General features: G+C 44.8%; 1 protein-coding gene across 2 annotated transcripts in view; it reads right to left on the reverse strand.

Annotated features, from left to right (window-relative positions):
• Positions 1–22,937, reverse strand: part of mfhas1 (multifunctional ROCO family signaling regulator 1) — an 80,448-nt gene extending 57,511 nt beyond the window's left edge. For both annotated transcript variants that reach the window (XR_013886669.1, XM_080188604.1), the window contains exon 1: positions 19,948–22,937. Coding sequence is in view for 1 of the 2 variants with exons in the window: in XM_080188604.1 (XP_080044730.1) it covers positions 19,948–22,801 (2,854 nt within the window). In the remaining variant the exon portion in view is untranslated. The remainder of the gene's footprint in view (positions 1–19,947) is intronic.
• Between the last annotated feature and the right edge of the window lie 1,051 nt (positions 22,938–23,988).

A 23,988-nucleotide genomic window follows, 5' to 3' on the forward strand; every position in this document is an offset into this window, starting at 1 on the left:
TGTTGTTCAAAGTGCTTGTATAGTACCATCTCTGGTGTCCCATGTACAAACAGAATGGGAACTGTGCACCATGCAAAAAGCACAGAGATTTATTGCACCTTTTAAAGAAGGGAGACATATTTGATTAAAAATAGTACTTTTCACCACCTCAAGACATCCCAGAGAACTTAACAAGCAGCAAGGCAGTTTGGGAGTGTTGTATCATCTGATTTGAAAATAACAAACTTCCACCATCAATATGACAATGACCAGATAATCTGTTTGACATACTGACTGAGGGACAAATGTTGGCCAAGACACCAGAGAGCATTCCCTTGCTTTTCTTCAAAATAGTGATGCCACTGACTGAGTGCGTCCAGTCAAGAGGACAGACCAATTTAAAACCTGTGGAATCAGCCACTGCTTTGAGAATGGAAGTCAAGGAGAAGGAGGAAAGATCCAAAGTTAGATTTATTTGATGGCCACCGGCTTGAACTTATTGACCATCAGCGAGAAAGAATACTCAGCATTCTTGATCAAATCCCAGCCTGGGCTTGAGGAATTAATCTGCCTTTGGTGTGGAAATGTTGAAAATAACTGGGTCAGAAATGACTGAGTTATTATGGTTTGACTTAGGAGTAAAAAGATTGCTGGTATTAAAAGGAACTGCTGAATACTAAAGTTTGAAAGGCATTGAAGGAAATGGTAGGAATTTTAAAAAGGTCAAGGAGGAGGCTTGACCAATGTTGGGAAGCAAATTTGAACCAATCCAATGAAAAGCTCCTCCAGCCTAGAGGACAATAATTCCTTTGAATCATCCAGGAAGCAAAGAATCTTACTGCAGCTAGGCCTGCAAATCCAGCCTCTTCTTCAACCAGGCTTTAACATGGAGGAGCGTGCAAAAGAGAGGAGGAGAAGGGGAGGGAGAACAGCAGGGAGAGAGTAAAATGAAGTGCTGATAGAGGAAGAAAGATTGTGTCAACTGATTCCTGTCACGGAGAAGCTAATCAAGGTGGCCTTCAAGTTAGTAAAACTGCAGTGTGCAACCAAAGGGTTAGGATGCAGTCTTAAGGGCTCCAAAAAAAAATGGAGATCTCCATTTATACATTACTCATGCACTTAAACATTGTCAGATTCGCCATAACCCTAATTAGTAAAACTTTATTCATGTGGGCAAACTCTGGATTTAAACCTCAAAGCAAAGCTATTGTCAAATTATTTGATACTGACAGCTCTAAAATTTAACCACAGGATCCTTTATTCATATTTGGATCTTAGTTTAACGCCTCATCCAAAAGCCAGTGCCTCTCAGAGTCATGCTTCCTTCCCTTGGTACTGCAGTGAGATGTCAGCCTAGATTATGTCACTGACTAGAGTGAGATTTGAACACACGATCTTCAGGCACAAAGGTGAGACTGTGATACGTGGGAGGAATTAGCCACTGTGTACATGACACCAAACAGCTGAATAATTAGGTACAAATTTAATGACAACAATGGACTAGTTGAGAAAACCACGTCCCCTGCACTGCCCAGTAAGGTAGTAATTTCTGTGAAAGGCATACAGCTTTACTTGCTTTCAGTAGAGTTGGCAACCTGCCCATCACTCATACCATTCACTTATCTGTATCTAGTTCAGATACACCAAACCTTCTTTGCAGTTTTACTTAACTGGCCCTGTGGCTAGTGTGTCACTTTTTACCCAGGGTAATCCTTTGCTAATGCCAGGTTTTTGCCCTCTTCAAAAAAAAACTCCACATCACAGCCATCATCCCTCAATGAACATAAAAAAATGGAGTAGGAGGGAAGCAACTTATAGACAAAGTAACACCTCGACAAAAATGAACATATATTTTCTTCTAATAAGTGCCTCTAACTTTGAATAGGGAATCAGCTATATGGCAAGAGTGGAACATTGGTCATTTCTATCTATTCTCCATATTCTCTGCACAGGGTTTGTGCTAGATTAGGACTCTTAACAGTCTCAATTTAGAAACAGCCAAAGGTATGTGAGGTGGGGCATTTGCAAGACATCAAACAGATATTGCAGTTTCATGGCTCAGTAATATCTTTCTTGTCTCAATTCGAAGTTGTTGGCTGAAGGTCTAGTGCAGGGGCAAAAGAACATACTTTTGAACATCAACCTAAGTTATCATCCAGATGAGATGTTCAACTGAGTCCCAGCTGCATTCTTGGACAGCTATAAAAGATCCTGTGCCAATATTATTTAGTGAGCAGGGGCTATTATTTATCCCGCAGCTAATGCATTATTAAAAAGTATCATTTTGTTTCATTGGTGTTTGTGGGACATTACTGTGCACTAACTGACTGCCATATTTCCTACATTACAGCAGTGACTACACAAAGTATTTCATTGGTTCCACGGTGCTGTCAGATATCCTGAGGTTTGCGAATAACAGAAATAAATGAAAACCTTTCTTTCTTTTGTACAATAGCAGCAATTGAGACAGGGAAATCATCTGAAATGTTGGCCTCTAAGAGCAAGCTTTGGTTTATAACTTCTCAAAATCACTCAGTCACATTGTTGCCTTGGACATGGGCCAGAGCGACAGTTTTAAATTTATGTGAGAGATTTTCTTAACTTCAGATCAGCCTTTGTGCCAATGGTGTCAAGCGTTTCCACTTGCTGATTCAGCAGGATGTACATCGACTTGGAACTAATACCATTACAACATTTTACAGTTGATTAATAGACAATTTTAAGGTGAGCGCATGCTCAATAAAAGTAAATCCCACTAAAATCCAAGGTGCTGTAGAGGATCTGTTCAGCTTTGTGCAGCAGCATCAGAGAAAGGAGTCATGCTCCCCCTTCCCTCCATCCCCGTGGCAAGAAATGCAGCTTAAACCATGTCTTCAGGGACAGGTGAATGAGATTTCATAACACAGCTGTTCAATCTGCCTAATATTGCAGTCGATATACTGATCGGCCTCACTCATCCCATGTCAGAAGAATGTGGATTTAAGTCCCACTCCAGAGATTTGAGCACATAATCCAGGTTGGCGTGTCACATTACTGGGGGAGTTCGGTACTTGTCAGAAGCAGCACTTTTTTGAACAATTTGAGAATCAAAGCATTGTCTACCTCCTCGAGGGGATGCAAAAGATCCTATGGCACACTACGGCAGAGCACTGTGACTTCCCAGTGCCCTGACCAACTGTATCACTCAACCAAACCTGGTCATTTATCTCATTGCTGTTTGTGGGATCTTGCTGTGTGCAAATCAGCTACCATGCTTTCCACAGTACAACAGTGGTTGGAATGCAGGAAAAAACAATTCATTATCTACAAAGAGTTGTAGGACAAGTTGAGGTCACCATATAAATGCTAGACTTTTTTTTTGTTTTGACAAACCAATAGCAACATGCAGCACTGACGATTTTAATTTAGGCAGCGCATTTGGTAACAAAGTACAGCTTCAAAGGTTAATCATGAAATCCTCTCAAAAAAATGGTACTTAACAACTCCATACCCATTAAAGATTAATCAAGAACAAGATTCTCAGCAACAGGGAACAAAATTGTTAAATGCTTTCATGACCAGCACTAATTCAATAAGCACTTTGCTCTTGGAATTTCAGCGATTTAGTGGGAAGAAATACTGAACAGAACTAAAAGGCAGCACACTTCCGACAAGGGAGATCTCACAGCAACGTTTACTTTGAAGATTCATGGAATAATCATTCTCGGAGACAGTAATTATGGTCATGAGGTTCAAAAAAGATAAAACCTACAATCTTTACAATTTAACAGAATGCATTCAGGAATTTAGAAATTAGTGTCCAATTCTGTTCAGCAATTACCCAGTTAAGAAAACACCAATTATGGTAAAGTCAAACATTTAAAAAATAGACAACCTATACTTACTGGAATAATAGAAACTTAAATTTCAGCAGGCCATTTGGCCCACTGTGTCTGTGCCAGCCCTGTGAAAGGCCTATCCAATTAATCCCACTTCCTCCTCCTTTCCCCATAACTTGTGTTGCCTTTACATACATCTATCCAATTTAATTTTGATAGCCATTATAAGATGTGTTCCTTTCAGGCAGTGCATTCCAGATCAACACAATTTATTTTCTGGTGGTGCATATTAGTTTCCTATGATTGGCCAGGGGAGCCACACCTACAATACTGGAGCTCTGATTTTCTCCAAAGAGGAGACACACTTACAGCAAGGGGTGTGACTGGCTCCTCATTTGTAGGGTTGCCAGAGGACTAGTGAGCCTCATGCACAACTTGTACCTTCTGATTATCAGCACTACCACCATGACGAGGGTAGGATTTATGACTTGATTTCACGCCTTTTTTAAAAAGCAGACAAGATCAACATTCAAGTTGCCCTATCTTCATTGAATTATAAAAAACGATAGTCAGAATTCCAGTCTCAGGAAGACTGGTGGCAGACAAAAAAAAACTTTTTTGATGGATAAGACAACAGCTTTAAGTAGTATTAATGCCCACAGCTCAAAATTCTCTGGTGTTTCAATTTGTGTGCAAGTGTTAGTGGAAGAGTGTGTGTATCTGTGTGAGAATGTCAGTCTTTGTGCAAGACCGCATGCTTGAGAGTGCGCCAATGTGTGCTGGAGAGATCACAGTATTGGAGTCTGAGGTGAGATTTTCTAGTTCTGCCACTCCCACCCAAAATCAACAGACTTTTTGACTGCTCTCCAAATTTTCCATTGTTATCTGTGACAATTCCTGCCATTGGCAAGACCAGAAAATCCCAGTCTAGGTGTCAATGTGAGCATGTCTGAGAATAAATGTGTGCACACACCTATATGCAAATACATGTGTATATGCGAGACTGCTGGTATGCAAGTGTGAACATTAACAAGAGCCTGAATATAATGAAGTAAAGCAAAGTTTATTTATTAGTCACAAGTAGGCTTACATTAACATTGTAATGAAGTTACTGTGAAAATTCCCTAGTCGCCACATTCTGGAGCCTGTTCGGGTACATGGAGAGAGAATTTAGCATGGCCAATACATCTAACCAGCACATCTTGCAGACTGAGGAAAACAGGAGCACCTGGAGGAAACCCAGGCCGACAGTGCTGAAAGGGGCCATTCAGTCCGTTGAGTCTGCACGAACTCTCTGAAAGAGCATCCTAACTAGGCCCTCCCCTCTGCCCTGTCCCCTTAACCCTGCTCATTCACCTGGGCTAATCCACAAAATCTACACATCTTTGGGTACTAAGGGGCAATTTACCATGGCCAATCCATCTAACCTGGACATCTTTAGATGTGGGAGGAAACCAGAGCACCTGCAGGAACCTCATGCAGACAAGGGGAGACTGTGCAAACTCCACACAGTCACCCGAGGCCAGAATCGAACCTGAGCCCTTGGCCCTGAGACAGCAGTGCAAACTATTATATTTCTAGTGTCCCCAAGCATCTATACTTGATCTTCCGCCATTTCTCATCTAAATGCTGCCCCTCACTGACATCATCCAAAGGTTTTCACATGTACCCTGATGACACAGCTCTATCTCACCACCAACTCCTTCACTGTTGCCAAGTTATCAGACTGTTTAGCCAACTTGTAGTACTGGATAAGCAGAAATTCCCTCTAATTAAATATTGCAGAGACTGTAGCCATTGTTTACAGTTCCCATTTCAAAAATCAATTCTCTAGCTACTGACTCCATCACGCTCCCTATCAGCAGCCTAAGATTAAAACAGACTGTTTTCAATCTTGGTGTCACATTTGACCTGGAGTTAAACTCCTGACTACATATCTGCATCGTGACTAAGGTCACCTACTTCTATGTCCGTAACATCTCCTGACTCGGTTTCTGTCTCAGTTCATCATTGCTGAAACTTCAGAAAAGCCTTTATTACCTCTAGACTGGACTGTTGCAAGTGTGCTGGCTGATCTCCCACATTCTACCCTCCATAAATTTGAGCTTCTGTCAAACTCTGATGTCCGTCTTAACCCGTGGCGAGTCCTGTTCATCGCCCACTCGTGCCTGCTGACATACACTAGTTCCTGCTCAAGCATTGTCTTGATTTTAAAATTTTGTTTTCAAATCCCTCCATGGCCTTGCTTATCTCCAACTCTGCAATCTCCTCCAACCCCACGTGCTTCTGAAATATTTGCCCTCCTCTAATCCTGATTGCCCAAGTATATTATTTTGCTTCTTAATTCTCCTGTGAAGTGCCATGCAAAGTTTAATACATGACAGCATATTGTATGAATACAAGCTGCTGTTGGAAGTGTGGCCACATTATAATTGCTAAGCAAATTAGGTAATCCACTCTAAAATGTAATTTAAGATTAGCATTACTGTCATGGGATAGGATTCCATTGTTGCTTTAGTGGCTAATTCATTTCAGTTCAATGTAATGACATTAACTGGCTTCAATCTCTCAACTGAGATTCAACACAAGAGTTAGGGCTTGATTTTGCCTGGCATTGTAGCCCCTGTACTCCTGGCTAAAAAAGTCAGGGGAGCCCAACCACAATACCAATGGCAGACCCACAACAATTTAACACTGGGAGCAGCATTGAGAGTTTTTCTCAGGGAGAGGTCCTGGCTTGATTAGCTGCCAGCCAACCGATTGCCCAGTAGCTCTATAGACCCAGCAGCACCAACTGGGACTGCCATAAAAAAATCCAGCAAAGTCAGGGATTCTCAACAAATGGAATGAGGGGAAGACACCAGGTTCAGAGGTGGAGGGATGACATTGAAGGGGAGTTCAGGGGCCTGAAAAAGGAGAGCTAGTGGATGTTATCCACTTGGATTTCCAGTCGGCCTTTGATAAGGTGCTGCACAGGAAGTTGCTAAGTAAGACAAGAACCCACCTGTTAGAGGCAAGGTACTAGCATGGATAGAAGACCGGCTGGCTGGCAGATGGATAAGTGGGGGGACAGAATTCAGAAATGAAAAGCACAAAAGGGCTTTGGAGTCCTAGTTCAGGATTTTCTTAAAGTTAACTTGCAGGTTGAATTGGCAGTTAGGAAGGCTATCAACCTTCATTTTGAATATTTATGACAGAGATAGATAGGTTCTTGATTAGTAAGGGGATCAAAGATTACAGGGAAAAGGCAGGAGAATGGGAGTGAGAAACTTAGCCATGATTGAATAGCGGAGCAGACCTGATGGGCCAAACGATTTAATTCTGCTCCTGTATCTTATGGTCTACTCCCTACACATTTTCCATGCAACTACAGGTGCCGGGCTTTCTGCATGACGTGTGAGGATTTAAAGTTATCTAAGTCAATGGAAGTTATGACAGTGAGAAAATAGTCAAACTACTATTGTGTTCTCAACATACAAAGGTATGGCTGTCGCCAGTCACGTGGCTTCTTTTAGTCATCAGGTATTGAACACAGGTAAACTGAAGAACGTTAAAGTGCATTCACACTGCACTCATCCACCTCAAACCTGCAGCTATACTATGGGTTCCAGTTGATCTGGAGCTCCTGCTTGACTTGAGCCAAGTTTCCTGTTGTGAAGAGCAGTGTGTGTAAAGTTGTATCCATAAATGGGCAGGGGTCTCTCCCAAAATGTTTAGCAAGTATGGATAGGGAGTAACAACCCCATAAACAATTCACATGGAGGTCAGGTTGACTAAAATAAGTACCCAGAAATCTAAGGGACAGCTGATCATTTCATACACCAGGTTTAACAGGGAATTTGATTATAATTCAGGCAGTGTTAAACCAAAGTGCACTCAGCTTCATTCTGGAGACAGATCAGATCCTCATGTACATGAAAACCACTTCACAACACTGCCACATAGCCAATGAAAAATGCATTCTTCGAAAACAAAAGCGCCACCTCCAACACAGAAAATGGAATAGAAGCCAAAAAGAATTGAGGATAATGGTTGTAAGGAACTTTCAGTCATCACGGCATAGAAAGGATATAACCGCTATTAAAAAGATTACCCAGAAACGATTGAGGATATGAAGGGATTGGTTTGAGATACAATTATGTGAATTTGACATGTTCTCATTTGAAAGGTGATTTTATGGTTGCTATATTAGGATTCTAAAGAGACTAAAGGGCAATAATAATGTAACTAAGCTGTTTCAGTTTGTCCAGAACAATGGAACTAGATGGCTTGGACCATTCTTGAAACAGGGTAAATTCAAAACTAATGCACAGAACATTTTAGTGGGTGGGGGTGGCTAGTTAACATACAGAACAGGCATCTGGGGGAAATGGTCAAAGCATTTTGCATTAATTCATTCATATTCAAATTAGATAATTGCTTTCAAAACATAATACTTTGGGTTGCTTCAGAAGGTTAGGGGGCATGGAGTTGGGGGTAAGGTGCTAGCGTGGATAGAGGATTGGTTGCCTAATAGGAGGCAGAGAGTTGGTATCAATGGGTGCTATTCTGATTGGCGGTTGGTAACTAATGAAGTGCCGCAGGGATCGGTGCTGGAGCCTCAGCTATTTACCATTTATATAATTGATCTGGAGGAGGGGGCTGAGTGTAGGGTGACGAAATTTGCTGATGACACAAAGGTGAGCGGAAAAGCAAATTGTGCGGAGGGTGTGGAAAGTCTGCAGAGGGACCTGGATAGGCTGAGCGAGTGGGCGAGGACCTGGCAGATGGAGTACAATGTGAGGTTATCCACTTTGGCAGAAATAATAGGAGGAGGGATTACTATTTAAAGGGCAAAAAGCTGTAGCATGCTACGGTGCAGAGGGATCTGGGGGTCCTTGTGCATGAGTCGCAAAAACCCAGTCTGCAGGTGCAGCAGGTGATCAAGAAGGCAAATGGGATGCTGGCCTTTATAGCGAGGGGGATAGAATATAAAAGCAGGGAGGTCTTGCTGCAACTGTACAGGGCACTGGTGAGGCCGCAGCTGGAATACTGTGTGCAGTTTTGGTCGCCGCACTTACACAAGGATATTTTGGCCTTGGAGGGAGTGCAGAGGAGGTTCACTAGGCTGATACCGGAGATGAGGGGATTAGACTATGAAGAGAGACTAAATAGACTGGGTCTGTAGTCTTTGGAGTTTAGAAGGATGAGGGGGGGATCTTATAGAGACGTATAAGAATGAAAGGGATGGATAGGGTAGAGGTAGAGAGATCCTTCCCGCTCAGAAAGGACAGCAGGATTAGAGCGCACAGCCTCAAGATTGTGTGTGTGTGTGTGTGTGTGTGTGTGTGTGTGTGTGTGTGTGTGGGGGGGGGGGGAGCAGTTTAGAATAGAGTTGAGGAACTTCTTCACTCAAAGGGTGGTGAATCTCTGGAATTCTCTGCCCGTGGAAGTGGTGGCAGCTACCTTGCTAAATATATTTAAGACACGGGTAGATAGGTTTTTGGTAGACAACGGAATTAAGGGTTATGGGGAGAAAGCGGGAAAGTGGAACTGAGCCGCTTCAGATCAGCCATGATCTTATTAAATGGCGGGGCAGGCTTGAAGGGCTAGATGGCCTACTCCTGCTCCTACTTCTTATGTTCAAGTATCTGAGTAATTTGAGACATGACGTATGATGTGGTGCACGTAACTTTGGATAAATCATTTCAAAAGCTCGCCACTATCAGGATTTTCTTCACTTCATGCCTAAGCTTACTGTAGATTAACTGATTGAGATTGTCATAATTAGCCAACAACTCCAGTATCATTGTATCATGTGACTGCAAAGATGGTCAAAGACTAAATGGAAAATGGTCTTTTTCTAGCCCAGCAATTTCTATGTTCTGGCATAGTGCACTGCCTGTAACCATTTGGACCAACGTAATTAGAAAATTACTCAACCTAAAAGATTAATGATCTTCACAGGGAGTCTCCCTGAAAACAGTTTCATTGTCTTTATAGATTGGAAGGTATACTAGGCAAAAACCGCACCAAATGCTACTGAGCCACACGCATCAGTATGGTCTCAGGTTCAGTCTCACACTATATTGAGTTAGCTAGTCTCAACCAGACTACATTTGACCTCAGTTTCCTTGCACCTGGGAGTAAAGGAGTACAGAAAGCAAACTTTTTTAAAAAAGACTGCGAACACCCAAAGTGCCCATACATCATATAACTAATTTGGCTGGCTTGTGCAAATAGGATGTTCCACTAAAGAGCCAATTCTGCTGGCCTATTCTAATCTCCAATAATTCCGAGATATCGGTAACACGCAAAGCCTCATTCCCTCTCCTCATCCTCATGCAGAGCCTTTTCTTTGCTGACAGGCTACAGTTCTTTCACACGTTGATTCAAAGTCTAGTTCCTGGTTTGCACCTGTGGTACCACATCCGGTTATATAAAAGAGGACATCTGGAATATAGCCATTCACTAAAGGCAGTTGGCTAGCATTCAATATACTGCAAATGTATTCAACTGTAGTATCAGGACTGTTCTGGGCTTCAGATGTGTCATTTTGGTACAATTTTGCTGGATAGTTTTATGGAGAGCACAATGTTGGAATACTACACTGTAAGGGGGAGATATGATCTTTACTTCAGTACTAACAGTGCTCGCATTAAACAGGTTTTTAGCTTTGTATGAATGCGTCATCTGCCTACTGTAAAGTTCAATTTTACAGCCTCATTCCACTTCTCCCCCAACTCTGCACGAGTGTCAGCTCAGAATGGTTCCTGTTGTGAACTGCATCTACACTGCAACTGTAATGCATTTAATTCTTTGGAGGGATGTGAGCGTCATTGGCAAGGTCAACATTTGTTACCCATTCATAATTGCCCTTAAATTGAGTGGCTTGCCACACCATTTCAGAGAGCAGTTAAGAGTCAATCACATTCCTGTGGGGTTGGAGTCATATGTAGACCACACAAGGATGGCAGATTTCCTTCCCTAAAGGACATTTGTGAATCAGGTGGGTTTTTACAGCAATTAATAGTTTTATGATCACCATTACTGAAACTAACATTCAATTCCAGATGTGTCAATTGAAATCAACTTCCACCAGCTGCTTTGCTAGGATTTGAACTCATGTCCCAGAACATTAGCATTACTAAACTAGTGATATTACCACATCATCACCATTAGCAATGGAATACTCGCTCTGTTACTATTTTAACAAACTGAGCTCACTCAAAACTTTGCTGTCTCTAAATCCCACTGACTCATCACATTGGCTCCCAGTCAACCAATGCCTTGATTTAAAAATTCTAATCTCAGGTGTTCTAATCTCTTAATGGTCTCATCCAGCCCTACATTCCTAAGAGAACTCCGCATGCCTCAACTCCGCTCGTGTTCAGCCCACTTTCTCTAGGAATACCATTGGTGGCCAAGCCTTCAGTTAGCTACACCTTAAAATTTGCTCATTGAACCTTTCTACCTCTCCTCTTTTAGGCTTTTCCCTAAAGACCACATCCTTGAGCCCAAATCCCTGGGCTCATGCCTGGCTCTGTGGATTCAAGAACAGTGATATTGGCACCAAGCTATCATCCACCTCCCTGCCTTCAGCCTTGCATACCACTCCCAATAGCCAAGTGCTGCATTGCTGATCTGTCATGTCTCAGTTCCACATTCCCGCCCTCTCCCCATAACCCTTAATCCCCTTGCCTATCAAAAACCTATCAACCCGCGTCTTAAAAATATTGGGCGAGGCAGCCTCCACCGCTTCTACGGGCAGAGAATTCCAGAGATTCACCACCCTTTGAGTGAAGAAGTTCCTCCTCAACTCCGTTCTAAACTGCACCCCCCCTCCTTTATCTTGAGGCTGTGCCCTCTAGTCCTACTGTCCTTTGAGCGGGAAGAGCCTCTCCACCTCTATCCTATCCATCCCATTCATCATCTTATATGTCTCAATGAGATCTCCCCTCATTCTTCTAAACGCTAACGAGTACAAGCCCAGTCTATTCAGCCTCTCCTCATAGTTCAACCCCCTCAACTCCAGTATCAGCCTAGTAAACCTCCTCAGCACTCCCTCCAAGGCTAAAATATCCTTGCGTAAGTGCAGCGACCAAAACTGCACACAGTACTCCAGCTGCGGCCTCACCAGTACCCTATACAGGTGACATGGCCCCATTACTAGTTAGACTCGTTCATGTACATTTCAGAAATCAAAATAGAATACAAGAGCAGGGATATACTTCTGAGGCTATATAAGGTCTGGTCAGACTCCATTTGGAGTATTGTGAGCAGTTTTAGGCCCCAGGTCTAAGGATGGATGTGCTGGCCTTGGAAAGGGTCCAGAGGAAGTTCACAAGAATGATTCCTGGAATGAAGAGCTTGTCACATGAGGAATGGTTGAGGACTCTGGGTTTGTACTTGGAGCTTAGAAGGATAGGAGTGGGGGTGGGATCTTATTCAAACTTATAAAATATTGCAAGACCTGGATAGAATGTAGAATGGACGTGTGGAGGATGTTTCCACTTGTAGGAAAAACTAGAACCAGAGGACACAACCTCAGGCTAAAGAGACAAGCCTTTAAAACAGAGATGAGGGGGAATTTCTTCAACCAGAGTGGTGAATCTGTGGAATTCTTTGCCAGAGGAGGCCCAGTGGAGGCCAGGTCATTGAGTGTCTTTAAGGCAGAGACAGGTAGATTCTTGATTAATAAGGGGATCGGGGTTATGGAGAAAAGGCAGGAGAATGGGGATGAGAAAAGTATCAGCCATGATTGAATGGCAGAGCAGATTTGGTGTGCCGAGTGGCCTAAGTCTGCTCCTGTCTCTTATGGTTTGCTAACAAAGTGTTGGTAGCATGAGCTGATAATGATGCAGTTAGGGAAACAGGGCACCTGGGATCTCGGTGAACAAAAGATTATATCTACTTAACGGGATTTACAAATTGAAAAATAAACCAAGGACTAAGAAGAAAAGTGAAGATATCAAAATAGGTGACAGAGAGAGGGAAAGGCAGAAAAGGATGAACTTTTAAAAAAAATTTGATGTTTTTAAATATCTAAAATCACAACTCAAAAGAACGAGACTGCACACTTAAAACTGATTTTCTGGGCAAGAAGTTAATTTGTCAATCAAGAATATTAAAATTCTTCTGTTATTACAAGACTTTGCCCCATAAGTTTAATGGCCAGTTTATTAGCAACTGCAAGTTGATGGCTGAGATGTGGTGATTCACATTTCAGTGTCCTTTCCTCACTGCAGTTCGCTGCCCAATTTACATATTAATAACAGCGTGCATCCTTCAAACATCTTTATCTTTTCAATAAAACCTGAAGCCATGCATTCAAGTCTCTGGAGTGGGGCTTGAACACACGACCTTCAGAAATGTCACTGTTTTGTAATTTACAGCCTTTTTATAAGCCTTCCGACTCTGCACCTGGCTCTGACTCAGTGACCACAAAGAATAAAGCCCAGATCAAAGCTTTCAATGAAGACCGTTTATTTGGAAAACTCTGATCCTTAAACTGAATGCAGCAAGCCCCCTGATCATTTTCCAAACTAATGTCTGCTTAGTCAATGCCTCCCTAATAAATTCCTCAGTAGAAGACAAAGCCAGACACCAAAAAGAACAATGTAGCAAACTAATGGATGTTGGCAGCAGTGCAGTGGGGGAGGGGAAAACAAAACTGGCTCTACAGCCTAGGAGCAAAGTAGGCTTGAAATGAGGCAGTTTAAGGAATGACATACTGAGTATAGTACACTACAGGCAGAGCTTGCAGCAAGGCTAACTTGCTAAATACAGTTTGGCATTCACAACATGGTCACTTGAAGGCCTCTGGACAGTGACAGCTCATTGGACCCATTGCAATTAACAATAGCAACGGTCAAACATTAAAAGGAAAAACACTGCAGTTTATAGGACTCAGTTTTGGGCGAGCGGATGTAATACACACCATTGCAGAACAATGAGACACAGCAGGGCTATAACAGAAACTATCAACCAGCAGAAGATGTGTTCTATCTGGATCAGTTAGCCATTAAACTGAAGTCATGGGGTGAAATACCTGAAAAAGCTTATCCTTTTGGCTTTGCCAAAGTGAGACATTAAGCCAATAAAACTCCCTTCCTGCAGACACCAATTACATTGGGTCAGGTAACAGGCACCTATCCATGCCAGGCCAAGCAACAGGCACCCAGCCTGGGACCAGCAAAAAGCAGTGCTTTTTGGGATGTCTAGCTATAATGGAAAACTTAAGATTTTTTCTACTGCCTTCCTTAATTATATCAAATGTATATCCACCCAGTGTGCACAGGCGCTGCCACTCATTCTACTTACAAATGTGCTACAGCTCAAATAGATGTCTGCAACATGTATCAGGGTGAGAAAGGCTGTAGCTTGGATGAAGTCATTCTGCAATTTTGATGAATAAAACTCCACTACTTTTTAAATAACATTGTCTTCTTCACTCTCTTTCAACCTTCAGTACAGCACACAAATTTGTCCATCCTCCACACAGCTTTTATTTTTCATGCATTTCTAATTGAACTGCAGGTTCTTTTCTAGAGATTGGGCAGGGAGCAACTAAACTTGTACACAGAAGACCGTATGCCCATGTGCCTGTTATCTTCAGATCCGAGCAGCACCCCTGCATTGGTAACACACTCACCGAAGTCAGAGAATTACGAGTTGAGGCCCCCATTTTGGGCTTAGTCACATTATCATAGCTGACACATCAGTTAAATGTTGAGATAATGCTGTACTGGCAGGAAGTGCTGTCTTTTGTTCAACATTGAAACAAGGTTCCAACTTTCCTACCAGGAGTATATGCACAGGATTTCCTGAGTCAACATTGCTCTCTGATCAACTGATCATTCTTCTCACTGCAGTTCGTGGGATCATCATGAGAAGAATGATGTTGTAAAATTGCATAATCAGATATACATGCATACATATATACAAACACAGATTCATTACAGTACAGAAGGAAGCTATTTGGCTGATTATGTCTGCACTGTCTCTCCGAAAGAGCATCTGACTCGGGCCCTATCCCCATTACCCCATGTATTAACCCTGCTACTATCCCTAACCTATACACCTTGGGACATTAAGGGGCAATTTAGCACGACCAATCCACCTAACCTGCACACCTTTGGACTGTGGAACGAAACCGGGGCATCCGGAGGAAACCATGCAGACACAGGGAGAACGTGCAAACTCCACACAGTGACCTGAGGTCAGAATTGAACTGGGTCCCTGGCGCTGTGAGGCAGTAGTGCTAACTACTGCCATTGTGCCGCCCATGCATACATATACACAAACATACTTAGAACAGATGAGCTGCAAAGAAAATCACTAAGCAGAAGACTGTGCACAGGTGTTCTTCACCAGGCCACGTGGGTTTGCTGGAACAGGTGGAAAGCACCCATGTACACCAAGCTTTGCGACAACTATCCAAGCACTGCAGGTAGGGTCTGAGCTTGTATCATGGTTCAAAACTCTTGTAATTCTGAAAGCTGAAATTTTAAAAACAGAAGAAAAAAATCCCAAAGCAGATGAATCATCAGAGCTGCTTCCAGATTTCCTGGAATAAGGATGATAGTCAGATCTGGAAAAGTATCCTCTTCCTGCGACCAGCCTGGGGAATTTCTGCATTGGGCAGAGATGAAAATAAGGATTCTGTGCTACAAAGCTGAAGCGCAGAAATCATTCGTTTTATCCCCAATCCCACTCCAAATATTCCAATCTACACTCTAAAACCATTTCACCAGCTCCCCTTTCCTTATCTGAGACTGCATCAGGATTAAGAATGGGGAGTGCCGGATCTCGTTTTCCCTAAAAGTACTGGGACTGATCTTAATTCAGCCCCTCCCCACAGCCAGCCAGTTGAGCAGTGGCTGTCAGATACAGGATTTTGCTGTCTCTAAAGAGCAGATCACAATCGAGCACTTTCACCAGAGCAGGTAGTTCTTCTCTCTACAGGGACTGAAGTAAACTATAAAGCACCTTGCTCTCAGCCAATATGGAATCAGCAATTTTTCTGGTCAGGATTCAGCAATTCTCCAGATAAATTCAATGACTCAATGGAGAGGATCTCTTCTTACTGCGTTTACCCCAGTCCAACACCAGCACCTCCACATCATAAACTCAATAAGCCTTGGGGGAGACTTACTAACTGTGGACCGTGTCAAATTCTAAGGCTTGGGATAAATGCAGTGCTTACTTTAATTAATCTTTCAGTATGGTCGACCTAAACAGAGTTGATACACTTGGTGGCCACTTTCTTATCTTTCAGTACAAAGACACAAAAGGAGCAGCTGCTCCCAATTATTGCCAATCAATCCAATCTGTACATATGGAACTCCTTTTAACCATGAATAATAAAAGAGCAATCAAGAATGTGATGCCACTGATGTTTATAATCCAATGTGTGGAGCAATGAAGCTACACAATTAAATCTCACAACTCACTTTCATCAAAAGGTTGATTAGGAAATGGACAATGCACTATTACTGTACTGTACAAGAGTAGTGCACACATTAGCAAATTATGCCAACACAATGAGAATACTAGGTATAGAAAGGAGTGCAAAGCAAGGAGCTTAGAGGTTAGTTGTTGCAGAGATATCAGAGATTTGAAATTAAGGAAGTAAAGACTCCGGTCTATGTGGAGAGAGAAAAACTGAATGCTTCTGGTTGTGATGATCCTTTCACAGAACATAAGAAATAGGAGGAGTAGGCCATCTAGCCCCTCGAGCCTGCCCCGCCATTCAATAAGATCATGGCTAATCTGTCGTGGCTCAGTTCCACATTCCTGCCCTCTCCCCATAACCCTTAATCCCCTTGCCTATCAAAAACCTATCAACCCGCGTCTTAAAAATATTGAGCGAGGCAGCCTCCACCACTTCAATGGGCAGAGAATTCCAGAGATTCACCACCCTTGAGTGAAGAAGTTCCTCCTCAACTCCGTTCTAAACAGCCCCCCCTTTATCTTGAAGCTGTGCCCTCTAGTCCTACTGTCCTTTCTGAGCAGGAAGAGCCTCTCCACCTCTATCCTATCCATCTTCTTATATGTCTCAATGAGATCTCCCCTCATTCTTCTAAACTCTAACGAGTACAAGCCTAGTTTATTCAGCCTCTCCTCATAGTTTAACCCCCTCAACTCCGGTATCAGCCTAGTAAACCTCCTCTGCACTCCCTCCAAGGCCAAAATATCCTTGTGTAAGTGCGGCGACCAAAACTGCACACAGTACTCCAGCTGCAGCCTCACCAGTGCCCTATATAGCTGCAGCAAGACCTCCCTACTTTTATATTCAATCCCCCTCGCTATGAAGGCCAGCATCCCATTTGCCTTCCTGACCACCTGCTGCACCTGTAGGCTGGGTTTTTGTGACTCGGGGTCCCTCTGCACCGTCGCCTGCTGCAGTTTTTCGCCAAGTAAGTAATAGTCCTTCCTACCATTATTCGTTCCAAAGTGGACAGCCTCACATTTGCCAACATTAAATTCCATTTGCCAGTTCCTGGCCCATTCGCCCAGCCTATCTAGATCCTTCTGCAGACTCTCCACACCCTCTGCACAATTTGCTGTTCCACCAATCTTGGTGTCATCAGAAAATTTCGACACCATACACTCGGTTCCCTCCTCCAGAGAACACTTTCGCTTTAGTAGGTGTGTCAGATAAAAGGGACTATTTCCACTCAGGTAGGAAAGTGCAGGAGATGATTTGATAGAAATTAAAAGTTTTGACAAAATGATTAATTTCAGTTGGTTGAGGTGGCATTGGTGAGGAGCCATTAATTTAAAAAGGCCACGAGTGTAAGGAAGGAGGTTAGGGCGTATTGTTTAGACCTGCTGGAGCATGGCATATTTTACCACATGGAATGGCTACAGTCCATTGAATCGTGAAGGAAAATTGGATAAATATTTGCCATGCAAAAGGACACTGGGCTGTGGTAGAACAGACCACTGGGCTTAGTTTTGGATTACTGGAACAACAAACTGGCAGACAAAATGGACCGAATGGTAGAAATCTACGGGTTACTACTGCAGATATTCTTCAGTTCAAACCTCTCAAAATGTGTTCTACCTGCAAAAATATCTTCAGTATGACAGACTAGAGTTAGAAAGTCAAAAACAGCTCAATGCAAGTCCCCTCACCCTATATATCTAACACTACATCTTTTTTCACTCCTAACCTTTAATACTCTTCCACAGTAGATGATGCCATGCAAGCAATATCCTATCACTTCCCAAGCTACTCTTATTGGCAAAGTCTCTTAGTGCAATCCTGTGTTGTAATTATGATAGCTGGGATCTTACCAATACGTCAACCAAGTACAGACCAAATGTGAGGGCCTGAGCATTTACAGTTGAATGACAGAGCTGCACAAAGAACATTACAGATGCAGCCAATTCTTAGACCTCTGGTATCCATGGTGCTAATGGCTTCCCTGCAGCTCCAGTGCTACTGTTGGCTGGGCTCTTCCAATCCCCGAGGCTGAGCTGCTGGGCCAGAAGGCCAAGCTTGGCAGCTTCAACAGTGCCACTGACAGCTGTGGCCACAGCTGAAGCTGCAGGGAGGAGAGAGGGCTAAGGCTGATATTTTTAATGGCTAGGCCAAGGCACATTGGAAGGATCCACCCAGCATTAGCACTGGAGCTGCAGAGAGGCCACTGGCACCAGGAATAGGCAACCCATCGTGAACCAAGGACCATCATTAATGAAAGACACTCCTGGAAAGCTGCCTTGGTGAACCAAGTGACCTACCCATCAATGGGCAGCTGGCAGAAATATAGAAATGCCCATTAATAAGCAAGTTAGCTTAATTGGTAATTCACATCCCTCCTGATGCCATTTGCTACCATTTAACTAGTGGAAACATCCTCTTCATATCCACTCGATCCAGGCCTCTCAGTATTCTGTAAGTTTCAATAAGATCTCCTCTCATCCTTCTAAACTCCAACGAGTGAAGACGCAGTGTCCTCAACCATCCCTCATATGACAAGCTTTTCATTCCAGGGATCATTCTCGTGAACCTCCTCTGGACCCTAAGGCCAGTACATCCTTCCTTAGATACGGGGCCCAAAACTGCTCACAATATTCCAAATGGAGTCAACCAGAGCCTTATACAGCCTCAGAAGTACATCTGCTCTTGTATTCTAGTCCTCTTGACACCCTAATACACCATAAAGTGCCTTCAAAATCTAATGTGATTCACTAAGATCAACTCTCAAGGCTACAAGCCCAGCCAGTTCAACCTTTACGCACTCCTTGCAACTCTCCAATACCAAGTTATCAGTCCAATGAACCTTCCCTGAAATGATACTGAACCATTTATAGCCTCTCTTAATTGAGACCAAAACTTTACACAGTACTGAAATCGCATGAATGCCCTATACAACTGTAGCTAAACATCTTGTACTTTTAAATCCCACACCCTCTTCAACAGATAACATTCCAATTGTCTTCCTAATCGCATGCTGTACTTGCGATTCATGTACCAGATTCCTCTGTACTTCAAGAGTTCTGCAATCTCTCGCCACTTAATTAATATGCTGCTTCTTCCTGCCAGAGTGGGCAAGTTCATATTTCCCCACATTATGATCCATCTGCCAAAGATTTGCACGTAACCTGTTCGGCTTTGCATGTTCCTTGTGCCCTCTGCACAAATTATTCTACCTATTATGGTATTATCAATTTAACCATACATTTGGTCCCTTCATCCAAGCTGGAGAACCTCAGCCTCATTTTGGACTCCATGTTCAGCTGGTCAGTCAACAGTACCATAAATCTTGCTTATAAAACCACATTGCTGTTGCTTTCGCTCATTCTGCAGTCGTCGTTCTAGTTGTATGTCATCACCCAGATGGTGGGGATGAGGGTTCTATCCCCCTCTTACGGCTTCAACTGTGACATCACTCAAAAGTAGCTGGCATTTTGGAGTGGCACATCTGCAGCAACCTTGTGATCCATAGGCTACACTTTGAGAATCATTGACTGTCATTAGATGTGGTTTTGTGGCTCTAAGAGGAGTGCCATAGCTCCAACTTTCACAATTCTTTGAACATAAAATGGAACAGCCTAATGAATTTAAAGCACAAATAAAAACATGTAAGTGAAAGCTTAACGAATCACATATAGATGTGATGTGTTGAGACAGTTGCATCTAATTATTGGAAGCTCTTACCTGGAAAAGTGTGAGGATTTGAGGACCCTCTTTTAAGGCACTTGGAGCACAGGACATGCACAGTGAAGTATAACCCCGGCCATTCCTGGAGAAGCACATTTAGTTCTTCCACCAGAGGGATTATGGCTTGCCATGCTGTCCAAATATTTGGCAATGAAGCATGACTAGCAATGGATAAGGTGTCTGCTTGCAGACTACTTTGGGTTGGTCTATAACTGATCACTACTGGAACTTTGCCTCTGTAAGCAAAGATCTGGTACTTGCCATCTGACCGGTGCACAATGTGAGAGTTGATCTGGACGCTATATCTAGCAAATAAGCCTGGTGGGAACAAAAAAGGGAAACTGTATTCCACTTGGAGTTGTTCAATTGCAAATGGTTGCCCAGAGAGGTTAGACCCATTGATCCAAGCTTCAGCATGGGGAACTTCATTTTTCACATAACAGGGGAATTTGAACCAAACTGTTGCACCATTTAGAGGTGTAATTTTGGGTTTGTTGAGGCAGTAACATAGTCCCATCTTCTCTAATAGTTCCAGAATCAGATGGAGATCCTGCTGAGTTTTGATATGTGGCTTCAGAAGCAGTCGAATAATGTGCAGAGGGAGCAGCCCATGGAGCAGGAATCCCTCCACATAATGATGGAGTTGTGTTGCCCTCAGCTCATCGATATTGGCATCTGCCAAGAGTTTCTGGAGCAGAACGGAGGCATCACGCTGGAAGAAGACATTCAGGATGTCGATGAGCTTGGTCAAGTTGTGAAAGACGCACTCTTTGAGAGTCAGACTGTCCTCAAAATACAGCAGCTTACCACTTTCATGCAGGTATGACAGGGCGCTTTGGAGTCGGTCTTCAGTAAGACCAGCTTGTAATCCTAGCCTGGCTGAGTCCCACCACGAAAGCCAGAGCTCTTGAGGTTTATAATGCAGCTCTTCCAACCTTTGCCAGGATTTGGGTAAGACTCGGTGTAGATTGGGGAAAATCTCCCGGTGTTCAGCAACAGAGAGCAACTTATCCTTCAACCGGTTAATTCCAATGTGGTCTTCCTGACAGCTCACAGTGATGACCGGGGACAGTATCTGAAGGCGGTTGTTCAATAGGTACTGTACCTGAGCTTTCTTCCTCCTCAAGTTCTTATCAGAAACTCCATAAAAGGGTGCATGTGGACTAGTAGCTCGCAGATCAAACTCCTGCCCCAGAGCCCCGTCCACCTTCTCGGCCACAGCCTGCATGACCTCAACGTCTCGCTTCTCTTGGAGGGCAATTTGATGATGGATGTCCAGACACTTTTCCTCCACCTCTTTCTCATTGCACTGGTCCACATGGGCACCCACCACACACACAACACCATGAGGGACCCTAGCCCCGAGCAGGTGCAAGTACCACCCAACCAATTCATAAAAGCGACCAGAGACGTAAGCTTTCAGACTGACTACCAGGACATAAAGAGCACCAGGAGAGAGGAAGAAGGGCTGGATAAGATCATAGTTCTGGTCCCCAGCCAAATCATAGACAATGAAGGTTAAATTTTTCTCTGCATCGGCCACCCACTGAGTCACCTCGATTCCTTTGCCATGGATGGCAGGGAGACTGGTCATGTTTCCGACCAGGCACTGCCTCAAGGAAGTCTTGCCAGCACATTTGGAGCCCATCAGTACAAGTTTCAACCTGGGTTTGACTGCAGGCTGAGATAGGGCCAGCTCTTTCTGGTAGGCCGCTATGTAGGGGATCCCCTTCATGCAGACTTCGTAGGGCGGTTGGATCAAAGGGTTGTCCTTGATTTTCCAGAGGCTGACCTTGGAGAGCTTGCCAAAGGAGTCGGGGAGGATGGCGATCTGGTTGCCCTGCAGCACCAGCTCCTCCAGGTTGACCAGCTCCACGATGGAGTCGGGCAGGTACCTCAGGCGGTTGTTGTCCAGCCAGAGGGTGGCCAGTTTGCTGAGGGCCGAGATGCTGGACGGGATGACGGACAGCAGGTTGCGACTCAGGTACAGCTCCTCCAGGTTGGTCAGCTCCAGCAGCGCGGCCGGAAACTCCTCGAAGCGGTTGGAGGACAGGTTGATCATCTTGAGGCGCTCCAGGTGCCCGAAGCTGGGCGGCAGCGAGTGCAGGCCGTTGTTGTCCAGCATCAGGCTCTCGAGGGCGGCCAGGCGGCAGAAGGAGTCGGGCAGGGCGGGCAGCCGGAGGCTGCTGAGCCACAGGATCTTGACGGAGCGCAGCAGGCGGATGTCCTGCGGCAGGGCTTGGAGCTGGTTCCCGGAGAAGTCCAGCTCCTCCAGCTGGCCGAGCTGCAGGATCTGCGGCGGGAAGTGGCTCAGCTTGTTGTGGTCCAGGTCCAGGGTGCGGAGGGCCTGCAGCTGCCCGAAGGTGCTGGGCAGGCCGCCCAGCTCGTTGAAGCTCAGGTCCAGCTCCTCCAGGCTGGCCAGCAGGCCCAGCTCGGGGGGCAGCAGGCGCAGCTTGTTGTGGCTGAGGCCCAGCTTGCGGAGGCGGCGCAGGCAGGCCAGCAGCTCGCCCCGGAGCTGGGCCAGGCAGTTGTGGGCCAGGTCAAGCTCGTCCAGCTGGCCCAGCCCCGACAGCGGCGCCGGCAGGCGGCAGAAGCGGTTCCTCCGCAGGATGAGGGCCCGCAGGCCGTGCAGCGAGGCCGGCTCCAGCCCCTCGGGCAGCTCCTGCAGCGAGTTGTTGGCCAGGTTGAGGATGTGAACCTGGCTCAGGTTATCCGGGAGGGCGAGGGGCTGCCCGCCGCCGGCCTGGCTGCACAGGCTCAGCTGCCGCAGGTTGCCCCGGAGTTTCCTGCAGCGCAGCGCGGCCTCTCGCCACACCTTGGCCGACTTCAGGCTGCCGGCGCTCTCGGCCATGTCGCGGGCGGGGCCGGCTACATGTTCAGCCGCTCCCTCCCCCTCTCCACTGCAGCCTCCGAGTACCGAGTCCCGGCCATCTGACACCGGGAGGCATGGGCTCCTGTACCGAGAGAGAGACGGGCCGCCCTCCGCCTCCTCTCGCCGACTGTCCCCGTGAGCAGAGGCTCTGACACCGGCTCCCAGCCGCAGCCAATCGCACAGCGGCTCGACCCCGAGGAGGAGCCGGCCCGCCCCCGGGGAGGAGCCGCCCCGTCCAGGCCCGGCCTCAGGGAGGTGCCCCAGCTGGCCTGGGGATCCTCTTCATTACCATTTTACTCCTTTGTTGTTCCACCTTCATCATCAATGCCTTCCGTCCTCATTAAAACCACTCCTCTTTCTGACCTTAGCCCCTTACCCTGGCACAGCCTTCATCTCTGCTCCCCCAAGTTCAAGTACCACACACTATGGACTTCAGGAAGCACAAAGGAGAACATGTCCCTATCTACATCAATAGGGATAAAGTAGAAAGGGTCGAGAGCTTCAAGTTTTTAGGTGTCCAGATGACCAACAACCTGTTCTGGTTCCCCCATGCAGACACAATAGTTAAGAAAGTCCACCAACACCTCTACTTTCTCAGAAGACTAAGGAAATTTAGCATATCAACTATAACTCATCAACTTTTATAGATGCACCTTAAAAAGCATTCTTTCTGCTTGTATCACAGCTTGGCATGGCTTCTGCTCTGTCCAAGACAGCAAGGAACTACAAAAGGTCATGAATGTAGCCCAATCTATCACGTGAACCAGCCTCCCATCCATTGACTCCGTCTATACTTTCAGCTGCCTTGGCAAAGCAGCCAGCATAATTAAGGACCCCACGCACCCCTGACATTCTCTCTTCCACCTTCTTCCTTCAGGAAAAAGATACAAAAGTCTGAGGTCACATATCAACCAACTCAAGAATAGCTTCTTCTCTGCTGCTGTCAGATTTTTGACTGGACTTACCTTGCATTAAGTTGATCTTTATACCATAGCTATGACTGTAACACTACATTCTGTACTCTCTTGTTTCCTTCTCCATGAATGGTATATTTTGTTTGTATAGTGCGCAAGAACCAATACTTTTCACTGTATGTTAATACACACAACAATGATAAATCAAATCAAATCAAAATCAACTTGAACAGATATAGTCATTCAGTGCCA

Source organism: Carcharhinus amblyrhynchos, chromosome 5, assembly GCF_965287045.1.
Source record: "Carcharhinus amblyrhynchos chromosome 5, sCarAmb.v2.hapA, whole genome shotgun sequence".
In the NCBI taxonomy this organism is placed as follows: domain Eukaryota; kingdom Metazoa; phylum Chordata; class Chondrichthyes; order Carcharhiniformes; family Carcharhinidae; genus Carcharhinus; species Carcharhinus amblyrhynchos.